This window comes from Xyrauchen texanus, chromosome 32 (genome assembly GCF_025860055.1).
Source record: "Xyrauchen texanus isolate HMW12.3.18 chromosome 32, RBS_HiC_50CHRs, whole genome shotgun sequence".
NCBI lineage: Eukaryota > Metazoa > Chordata > Actinopteri > Cypriniformes > Catostomidae > Xyrauchen > Xyrauchen texanus.
In genome coordinates, this window is record NC_068307.1 from 7,671,888 (window position 1) to 7,683,887 (window position 12,000).

Below are 12,000 nucleotides of genomic sequence, written 5' to 3' on the forward strand. Positions count from 1 at the left end.
ATGTCTCTCTTTATGTGGCTAGATTCACACAAAAAGGCATTTAAAAAAAATAAAAATAAAGGATATTTCAGCTATATTTCAGGAATTGGTATAATTGATCAAATACACCACTGGACACATTTAGGGTATTTTTGTGGACATGAAGTGACTCCAAAAATATATGGACACTTGGATGTCAAGGTAGTTTTTAGTGGATGTATGAAGTCAGTTCCCCATGACTTCAGGATAACCACATTTACTATGGACATGTTTCACCAAACTTGGTCAATTAGAATGTGTCACAATACTTTATTTTTTAATTTTAAAAAGCATATCTATTCTATAACATCACACTAATACATTTTATGTAAGTGTGACTTATTTTTGTTGTCCACTTTTTGTTGCTTTAACTGTTTCATATGGGCTGTTTTGTGGAACCCAGAAACTCAAGAGCTGATTACAGGTTTAATCTATATTAAAACAACTGAATAGGAAACAGTTCTTTGTTCAAAATGATATTTTGACCAATTGTAATAATCGAGAATATTCTTAAATTGGCCTATACTTTTGCTGTGTCAGCTAGAGATGTGCCATATAACATTCAACACTCATGCATGGCCGTAATGGTAGGAGTGTCCAAAAAATTACCCCCAACCCCACCCATTTGTGCCCTACAATTTCAAATGAAGTTAGTGGTTCCCAATGAGTGAAAGAGATAAGCAAGTGAGAAGAGCACCAGTACACGCTCATTCTCCAGCAGTCCTCCATGATATATGCAGTGGCGTAGAGAGTGTGACAATCAACTCACCGGCTCAGCAAGATACTCAGTACATCACTTGCAGGTAATTTCTTCTATACACAGCTAGTAAAGTTACAACACTTTATCTGACTTTTTCCTCATCAAAGTATTTTCTGGGTTGAGATATGGAAAAGAGAGTATTTTCTTAATTAAATTTGTTTAAATGACCTTTTCCGCAGTTACTACTGAAACTTTTGATCAACATTTAATACATTTTGCTGGGATGTGTAAGATATTAGAAATGGAAATGTAATAAACATAAATAAATAAATGAAAATGAATAAATCAATATAATAAATCAAAACAAATAAATACATTTGTGTGCTGGTTGCCACATATTATCAAAATAATGCATGTGTTTATAACATATTTTATTATAACAAATTTCTTAATAGGCTACACTTTAAACATACTGATCATAAAAGGGAATAACATGCCGATGATTATTTGGTATGGAAACCAGCTAATTTAAAGCTATTGGTAGATAAGAATTTACTAAGCAAACTACTGCTTGTTATTTTTTAACAAGCTATATATATATATTTCTAAAGCAAGAGCATATTTATATAAAACTCTGAGTTTTCTGTGAGTGCAAGTTACTTTACAAGTGAAACTAATCTAATTACACCAAATCAAGCGTGGGTTGTTTAAACTTTGATTCAAAAATTATTCCACATTTTTTAACATTGACATGAACTAAATTGAACTTTATTTTCTGTGACAATTTTATTATGTGCAACCATGAAGTAGAACGAAGTCAGTAGAATAAGTCACATGGGTGGGGTATCAAGGGAATATGTACGGTAATTCTATTAATAATCACTTGACTCGATGTTGAGGGAACCATTTTTCAGTTAAACATGGTATAAAATGATGGGCAAATGAAAAGGAAAAACTTTGCAAAAATTTTTTAAATTAGTTGGGTGCATACTTGAATTTATTATGGCCATATTAAATGCAAGTTATAATGTCTGAGGTTTGTAGGTTGCAATTAGCTCAAATCTAATCCTCGAGGGAGGCCTCATGCTTTCTAACTCAAGCTAAACAACAACAAAAAGCTTTAAAAAACACATAGGCCTGCATTATTAATGCAGAAAAGACTTTGGCACTTATAGGTCAATTATTGATTCCTGATTTAGCTGAGACTTGCATTATTAGTCTTATTATTAATCTAATTCTCCACAGCGCAATCTGAGCTTTTGCACCTTATAACAACGATATAAAGAAAGGCAAATTTTGTAAAGGCTTAAAACAATTTGATACATAGATTCATGCTTAGATGCATTTATAAGTTCATATTCATAAGACTACCTCTTGCATTACAGTAACAATGTCATTCTGTTTTTCTGTTCAAAGACAATATAATGGATTTTCTGTTAATCTTTTAATAGTCAATTCCCTTAAGGGAGTTAACGTTGTTGTAAGCTTATGCGAACTGTTGTTAAAGCCTAGGTCAAATTCAGACATGCTGGTGTATTTTTAGTGCTGTCTTTTTGCCACAGTGAAACGAGGACCTTTTAAAGGGAAGTCTGACAAGCCAATACTGTCTAGTTACCTTAATAAAGTATCATAGCAACCCAAAGAAAAAAACAACTTGTAAAGAAGCAGGTATTTAATGTCTTTTAGATCACTGAGATCTGGCCTGTTTACTCAATCTGCATACCATCAATCTTATTATTGTATGGCAACAATGCATGCACATTATAAAATGAAATGTACACTCACATGAGATGAAGAACCCAGTCATATCAGTAGCATAATAAAAGCTTTATTTATTTACATGGGTTGCCTCATGGGGGCTGCCAAGTTGAGAACAAACGACCAGCCGAATACTTGCTTAAAGGAATAGTTCACGCAAAAAGGGAAATTCTCTCATCATTTACTCCCATCCCAGATGTGCATGACTTTCTTTCTTCTGCTGAACACAAATTAAGATTTTCAGGAGTATATCTCAGCTCTGTAGGTCCATACAGGTCCATTGAACAGAACATTGAAGGTCCAAAAAGCACATAAAGGCAGCATAAAAGTAATCCATATGACTCCAGTGGTTAAATCCATTTCTTCTGAAGTGATATGATAGGTGTGGGTGAGAAACAGGTCAATAATTATGTTCTTATTTTTACTATAAATTCTCCTCTCTGCCCAGTAGGTGGTGATATGCATGAAGAATAAGAATTGCCAAAAACAAAAGATGTAGAATGTGAATGTGGAGATTGATAGTAAAAAAGGACTTACATATTGATCTGTTTCTCACCCACACCTATCATATCGCTTCAGAAGACATGGATTTAACAACTTGAGTCATATGGATTACTTTTATGCTGCCTTTATATGCTTTTTTTGAGCTTGAAATGTGTGGTCTCCATTCACTTGAACTGTGTTGACCTACAAAGAGATATTCTTTTTAAAAAATCTTCCTTTGTGTTCTGCAGAAGAAAGAAATTTACACATCTAGGATGGTATGAGTAAATGATGAGAGAATTTTCATTTTTGGGTGAACTATTCCTTTAACTCAGTAACCCCCTATTATCCAACACTGTTCCAGAATAAATTAAGGACATATGAAAACAAATATGTTTTTTCTACAATGGTATTGGTAACCAAAAGATATATCTTTTTGCATGCTGAACATAAACAAAACAATCTGACCTTTACAAATGAAGTACTTAAAAATGGTAAATTGCTCAACTGAAACTGTCAATAAATATTCCAAAACTCTGAATATAATTCTCCCCACCTGAAAGATGGAGAATTCATCTGAGCAGTCTCGTTGGGTGTCCCCCAGCCTGATCAATCATGACCCTTTAGCAAGCTACACCACAGAGCCTGGGTTGCTGCCACCCGGTGAGGAAGATGAGACCTTCTACTCCAGTTCTGAGACTGACTTATTGCCATCATATTATTCCACTAGCGGCCAGAGCAGAGCCTCTTCGTCCTTCAGGCACAGCCCAGGTGAGATGCTGCTGTAGTTTAAAAAACATTAGAGCCCATTAAATTAGAATTAGAGTGTTGTGGTTTATAGTACATATCTATTAGCTTTGAAGCATCTATATGCTATATTGTTCACCTTAGAAATTAAATATCTGTCATCATTTACTAACTCCCATGCTGTTCCAAACCAATATTACTTTATGCAAGGACGTTTACATGAGACTTGATATTACCGAATTATTCTCTGCTTTTGACTTGAAAACGTAAACAGGCATGCGCAAAAGTCTTGCACACATTAGATAAGCTGGTAAGAATGCCAGTAAAGGTGTTTACATGTGTAACAAGGTCAATGGAAGAGGTGAGAACCGGCTTTATAATATAAATATTAGTTTAATAATAAACTTAAACAAAAAGACACAAACATAAATACATACAGGGCAGCTGCCCGTAACTCTCTCTCTTGCCGCCTCCGCTCGCCTTTATCCCTCTTGAGGGCTTACTTAACCTGATTAGGGGCCTGGTGTGCAGCATCATGCGCCAGCCCTGCCCTACTCCCTACATCAAGATACAATGTAAATTTATATTTCTTGATCAGGTTTTGCTTAAACTGTTTATGACAGTGGTTCTCAACGCGGTTCCTGGAGCTCCCCCCAACACTACACATTTTGGATATCTCCCTAATCAAGCACACATGATTCAACTCATCAGCTCGTTAGTGAAGACTCCAAGACCTGAATTGGGTGTCAAGGGTGACAAAATGTGCAGTGTTGGGGGGACTCCAGGAACAGGGTTAAGAACCACTGGTTTATGACATCACTCTGATGATGGAGCCAATTAAGGCATTTACATGACCACATACTTTGTTGACTTATTAAGCATTATCGGTGTAAGATTTTGCTTGTAAATGCATTCATTGATGACAAGATTTTGGGTGTTGTTTACATTTTATTTATCTCTTTAAAGGTGTTGTAAGCGATTGTGTTTCTCAAATGCATCGCAAGCTTAAGTTGATTGTAGAGACCATTGGCGCCAATGGTTACTATAATATACTTAGGCTTACGAAGCTTTTCGGAAATGCTGCCCTGGAAGTTCCACGAGACTGGGCTGTTGACTTAGACATGCCCACTCTTTCCAAAACACTGCCCTCCAAAGAAAGTGTTGAGACCATCACCTTCTCACAGTACTCAGATACAACAGTAGCAAAATAGTGCCCTCAGCATCAACGATTTTGATTCTGAACATGACATTAAACCTGAATGATCCGCTTCAACTACTACACTATGAGAACGTGCAAAATAATAGATAGTCAATATTGTGGTACATTATAGTCAAAATGTTCTAATTTTTTATTATTTTGCAATAGTTCGACAGGTCTACACCTCTCCATCAATTCTGGGAAACATCCAGTGGTTGGACAACTCTCCGGGTCACTCTCTGAACTCTTCTTACAATCCCACGTCCACTGTCTGGACAAGCAATCCTTATGCAAAAACACCTCTACACCCTCACACCTCCCCGTCAATCTACCCTACCACCTCCTCTTACACCTCCCCTAAAGAGGGCTTCCCTTCCCCAAGGTGTGATGATAAGGAAAGTCCCAGGCTCCAGGAAGCCCTAAAAGCTGAGCGGTTGAGTCCCATGGGTGGAGGAGGGAGCAGTTTCCTCAATCTGACCTCCGCCGCTGGGGAAGTGTATGGTCCTTCTCCACACATGTTGAGTCCCTATGGATCATACATGGCCATGTCACAAGATTACAGTTCAGCTGGACTTTACTCTAGCACGGGACCCTGGATGAACCCTTCGTCCTACTCCCCCAAACTTCGCAACAAGATGAGACTTTCACCACCAGGTCAGAAATATGCACCTTTTATAAATATGTAATGCCAAAAGATTTCTAATCATACCTTACGTGGAGAATGCTTAGGGCCTTTTTCATTAATTAATTAATTCCGAAATTCGAGTCACTGCCAACCAATGGCCGAAATTGGAAGTGTTGTTGAATGTATGTGTGAGTGCAAGCTCCAGTTTTTGGGTGAAATGTCCACAGAGTGGTGCCAAAAGCGAGTTGATGTAATACAGTCAACAGGAATGCATTTTTTATTAACCATACTCCTAAACCCAAACCCCAACCCTAAACCTAATCGACAGTGGATTAAAAATGCAATCTTAAAGCAACCTCCAAATTGTGCTTATCATTGATTTTTTTTTAATGCAATTACTTCCTGCTTTCCATGGGACCAGAACCCATGTCTCTGAAACTGTTTGCACATCATGCTGTCAGTAACACCACTGGAAAAGGTTAACTGAAAGGTGTATGCTGGGACATAACGCTTTTCAGTAACTCGGCAGAATTGGATCGATGGTACCAGAACACTCTGTTATCAAATTTAGAATTCCTGTGTAATCATGTTGCATGAAACATGAGCAAAGCCATTCTTACATAATAGTCGCATTTACTTGAACATAAGAATGGCTTTACAAAGAAATCTGTTCCCCTCGTATTTAATAAAGAAGGCAATTTTCCATGGATCTTCACATTAATTACTTTCAATTTTTGTTTTGACAGAGGCACGTGAATGTGTAAACTGTGGTGCCACTGCCACCCCTCTGTGGCGTCGAGATGGTACAGGCCACTACCTCTGCAATGCTTGCGGACTGTACCATAAGATGAATGGCCAGAACAGACCCCTCATCAGACCAAAAAAGAGGCTGGTATGTAAAATTACAATTAAGAATCTGGCAATAGCATGTGACTCTGAAGACTTCAGAGACATTAAACTTCACTCTCTTGTGACAGATTGTCAGCAAGCGTGCTGGAACGCAGTGTGCCAACTGCCAAACAAGCACTACAACACTATGGAGACGCAATGCCAGTGGTGAGCCTGTGTGCAACGCTTGTGGCCTCTACTTTAAACTACACAATGTGAGTCCATGTGTTTATTTCTCTTTGTATGTGTAGTAGGGATAGTTCTCTCAAAAATGACTAGTCTGTCATCATTTACTCCAAATACTCATGGGTTTACAACATGAGGGTGGGTAAATGATGACAGAATTTTCATTTTTGGGTGGACTCTCCCTTTAATGCTGAAAAGGGTATTCTTAATTCATGCCCATCTCTCTACTTGCAGGTCAACAGGCCTTTAACTATGAAGAAAGATGGCATACAAACACGGAATCGCAAGGTGTCTAACAGAAACAAGAAGGGCAAAAAGAGTGTAGCTTCAGAGCTTTACCCTGACATGTCTCATATTGCCCCTCATGATGAGCACGTAGGACCCTATTCTTTAAACCCAGGACCCCTCCTGTCCTACAGTCACACACCTCACCTGCTGCCCCCCTCCACCCTGCACTCCTCCCCCACCTTGTCCTACGCCCACCACTCAAACTCTGGCATGGTGCCCACACTAGTGTGAGGGAGACTTCTACTGGACCACAACAAGGCATGTACATTACATTGTACATATACTAAATACACAACTTGCTTAAAGTCAGCAATGTCTTAACTGTTTTTGAACTGATAGTGCAGCTTGAATAATGGAACAGCTTGAATAGTTGCTGACACTGTTTGCTTACAGCTATAGCATATAACGACAATTGTATATTTATTAAGGCTTCTTGAATGTGCTATACTTTGATTTATTTTAAGACATTAAAAAAATGTGTGTTGTAATTACAATTTTTTTAAATCGCTTAATACAAAGTTTATAAAACATAAAAACATGCATTGATATTTTTGTTCTACTGCTCTATAGCAACAATATTCATTTATGGATGAATACATTCCATGCACAAAGGCCTTTTACTTTCAAAGGTTGTGGTATTTAAATTTTCAGAACTGTTTTAGACCTTGTGGTTTAGTGCTCACTATTTTAACTTCAGGTCACTCTTGCCATGCAATAATAGTGTCATTGTCCATTTATCCTCTCTGCAGAGGCTTTGACAATTGATCTGCTTTTGGAGCATGAACATGCAAATTAAACACTTTCCATAAAGCTGGCGGAGGGCGACAAAACACTTAACCAAGGTTCCACTTGTGCCAAGTCCTAAATTTAACTCACACGGAAAAACTGTTATATCTGTGTACATAACACAACTACGCCCTGTGCTGAGATGCTGACAAAATAGATGCACCTGCACTGAAAACCTCACAAAGAAAACGTAGAACCAAGAAGGGCTGAAAAACAATTAGTGTTACTTATTGTTGCTTATATATTCCATGTTCAATACAAGTTAAGCTCAATCAACAGCATTTGAGGTTTTATGCTGATTACCACAAAAATGTATTTAGACTTTTTCTTAAAAGAAAATAAAAAATTGAGGTTACAGTGAGGCTCTTACAATGGAAGTGAATGGGGCCAATTTTTAGATGGTCTAATGCAGATATGCGAAGCTTGTAATTTTATTAAAGCACTAATGTTAATTATTTTATTGAAACTTGTGTATCCCTTGAGCTGTTAAGTTGTTTAAATCATTTTTACGATCCTTTTAGGGTTTACAGTGTAATGCCGTCTTGGCAACAAAGTTGTCAAATTGGATAAATTTGAGACAGAAAAGTTTGGTATGAGATTTGTTTTACACTAAAATCATGTTAACACACATTTTGTTTATACCGTGTGGCTATACTTTTGAAACAGTGATTATTTTTAACATTTACAGATTGGCCTCATTTACTTCTATGATACGTACCTCAAGTCTAAATAATTTTTTGTTGTTATCAACATTATGCCACAAATGCTTTCGACTGAGATTAAATGTGCACTAACTTAGAGTAACTTACACTGACACCAGCGGCTTGGATGCAGCATAATTTAAAATCAATAGTTTTCAGTTTCAGATGTCATTGTTGAAATGTAGTATTCACAGTCAGCCATGATTATCAATGAGTGAAAGTGTCAAATATCAGGACTGTTACTGAGATTAAGCGAGTAGTATTCGGCTGGCCATGTGATTCTAACATGGCAGCCCCCATGTGCGGACCCTCTCCATGTAGAATAACACAGCTTTCATAAGGTTACTGATATGACTGGAGTCTTCATTTTAATGTGAGTGCTCATGAATTCATACATATGATTCAAATGTACTATACATTTCTTTAGGAGTTAAACTTTTTTAATGAGGAAAAAATTCCTGAGTGCACCTTTAAGTTGTATTGAACCTGGAATATTCTTTTAAGCACAACCTTTTGGAGAAGCAAAAAACTGTGTGAAATGGGTCTATCTGGTGTCTTGACATTCCATCTAATGGCTACAGATGAAAACAATCGTGGCAGTTGACACAGAACTGCTGTTTTTATTCATGCAAGGTGACGGAGTTGAGACAATTCAGTTTGGACTGCTGTGAAAGTGATACCTTATCATGCTAACAACATTCTCAACACTTCCCCACCCCATAGCCAAACAGCAGACATGTTAAATTTTTCGTGATTGGAAATGAGACTGTGAGAACAGCAGTAAATTATGTGCAATGGTTTGTCCTGTAGACGGATAAGTTTCAGTGTAGTGAGGGATTTTTACTGTTCATCATTTGTCTTTAACCACAAGCGTGTCAGAAAGTTTTCTTAACGTTAGTAGAATGTTAGGTTAATGTAATGTTATAAGGATGTTCCATTAACATTTTATTTACTGTACAACATTTGTTCCAAACTTTTAAATAATGTTAGCCAAAGGTGTTGTAACATCCCGTTTTAGTTGGGATGGCCCCCTAAAATATGGGTAGTTTCACAGAAAAATTGACAGCGTTCGAACTTTCGCTTATATCCCAGTTCACACCGCTAGCTTCAAATGGTGACAGATCGCCTTGGCGAGCCAAAAGACAAGCTGAGAAATTTTTCACTTTATGCAAATGACGAGCGATAATCATGAGCGACAACCAATGAGAGTGAAGACAGTGGAGCGCACGTCATCTGTCTCCGGGCGAACTGGAGAGGAGTACAGTCAAGACGGAGAAGTTTCAGTGTAGTGAGGGATTTTTACTGTTCTACATCATTTGTCTGTAACCACCTGCATGGAGATAATAAAACATTGATGTTTGGAAAAGCGTGTCAGAAACCGACTGAGTTTGATTCATTCATGACGAATTCATGATAGATTGATCGTCTTGTTAATGATTTAATGCACTGAACACTGATGAACACATTTATAGAACTCTCTACACTGCAGAATGTACATTTTAACGGAGACAAGAGAACTGATTCCTTGTCATATTGTAATGATGTCTTAATTTTACCGGTATTAGGTCTCATCCGTGATCAAATTATCAAAAGCTATGGCCAGAGGTGCAGTCCTCTAGTAGATGCTATTACTCTTACGTCACACCGCAGGAACTTGCACTTCCGGGTTCTTTCGAGCAGCAGATTTCAATGGTGGAAATAGGCAGCGCCTATTAATGTCTGTTAATGATAATAAACTTTTTTTTATTTTATTTTTTTTTATGTTTTTAACACATGTTGGTATGTGTTACAGTGAGAATTATGTGGGTTATTTTCTGAAATATCAGCAAAACAAGTTTAAACTTGGTTCAGTGAGTCTCTATGATTATGTCATACATGTAACAGGTTGATGAATACATCCTCACACGTTTAACACATTTCTAAAGCCTAAGAATTTGAGTACTTAGAAATGAAAACTACCATCAGACGTACAATATGTGTCTTAACTGCTTAACTTTTTAACCCACATACCACAAATAATACTATTTTACTTCAATATGATAATATTCCATTTCAAAATTTAATAACAGCCATGAACATAGCTCAATAGTATTTACTGCATTCAAAATAAATGCAAATACATCGTTATAGCAGAATTACATTATTTTTATTCACTTATCCTTTCACAAACATTAGTCCAAGCTCTGCTGTGATGAAGAAGGGTCCCGTTCCTCTCGTTATATCTTATATAGTGGCCTTGATCATCGTTAGATCATATTTGACCTCGTATCGCATTTTTGTTTGCTGTTTACAGTCTTGTGTGGACACAGAGACAGGAAAGATATCCCAGGAAATGTATTTCAGAGATATCTTTCAGCGAGTATAAACATTTTCTGCAAACATTCCATACAAACGGCTAATAGCAACTTTAAATACAGTACGTCTTAATTTCGACCAAAATACGGGACTCGGAGTTCAGTCATTTCAAAGTCTTTCTAGCCAGTCAGTCCACTGGCGGCCATTTTTGGAACGCTCTCAGAAGACTATTGCCAGTCAAAGCAGTGCAGCTCCTATCTACTTGAATGGAGAAAGACGAAAATCTCAAAAATGGTTGGTCAAGATTACGATCAAAGTGCATATTTTAAATCAGCACTAAAATTTGACCAAAACTAGTTTCATATACGGTGATTCTTTACCTTACGGGGGAAAGAAAAAAAAGTTTCCTGGCTTGCATAGCTAATACGCATGCGCGTTCTCGAGTTGATAGACAGGTGATGTCTGTATCTAAAAGGTGATTTGATCTTTAATCTTTAAGGCGGGACATCCTTTCTATATCCGTTGACCGTTAGGCGCTCAGAGCTCCTTGGTTGAGCGTTCCAAATTATCCCATTCATTTATATAGAGGTGGCCCGTCTCTTATAAATAATCTCTGGTCATTTAAATCATGTTTCGTAAAACAAAACGTGTCGATGAGTTTCCAAATTACAGGACTAATTAAAAGGGACAAATTCATTTTTATACAGTTTTTTTCTCTCCACAAAATTAAATATTAAATAAACATTGATAGTAACATTGAAATTACAAACTTTGAAAGCTTTGACTTTAACATAATGTAATGGCTGGGCTTCAGTAAAATACTGTTTTCCCAAAAAGGTTTGCCAAAAACAGATCTTTGCAGATTTAGCTGCTCATATGCAACAAATGTGAACAAAACTGAAGCACCTGGATTTTTTTGTTCCTTAAAATAAATTAGTATATTTCATGGACGAATTCCATAAATACATAAATATTTCAATAATTGTGTACTCTGCGCAAATCCTTGCATGATTGATTTTTAGTCATGTGCAAGAGTGATGACTAGATCATGAACATCTGGGGACGCTACTAATTCTAACCTCTGGTTGACTAGTTCATCTGAATTAACCAGTTTCATAATAGTAGGCCTACCTACATTTTGTGACTGCCACAGTGCAATAACCGACATACATTCGTGAATTGTACCTCTACTCGTGCAGATAAATGTATATTTTAATCAATAAAAGTGTACAAAAGCATAAACAGTAAGGAAACGAGTAGCTAAAATGTCACAGGATTATTGAATTATTATTTAATTTGCATTTTAAAAAATAAAAAAAGAAGTCTT

At 36.9% G+C, this 12,000-nt stretch overlaps 1 protein-coding gene across 1 annotated transcript; it reads left to right on the forward strand.

Annotated features, from left to right (window-relative positions):
• Positions 1–696: 696 nt before the first annotated feature.
• LOC127625811 (GATA-binding factor 1-A-like) lies at positions 697–7,473 on the forward strand. Its single transcript, XM_052101193.1, has 6 exons — positions 697–821; positions 3,523–3,730; positions 5,073–5,558; positions 6,276–6,421; positions 6,507–6,632; positions 6,838–7,473. Exons 1-6 carry the CDS (start codon positions 753–755, stop codon positions 7,120–7,122), a joined length of 1,320 nt encoding a protein of 439 aa, XP_051957153.1. The 5' UTR covers positions 697–752; the 3' UTR covers positions 7,123–7,473.
• The last annotated feature ends 4,527 nt before the right edge of the window (positions 7,474–12,000 follow it).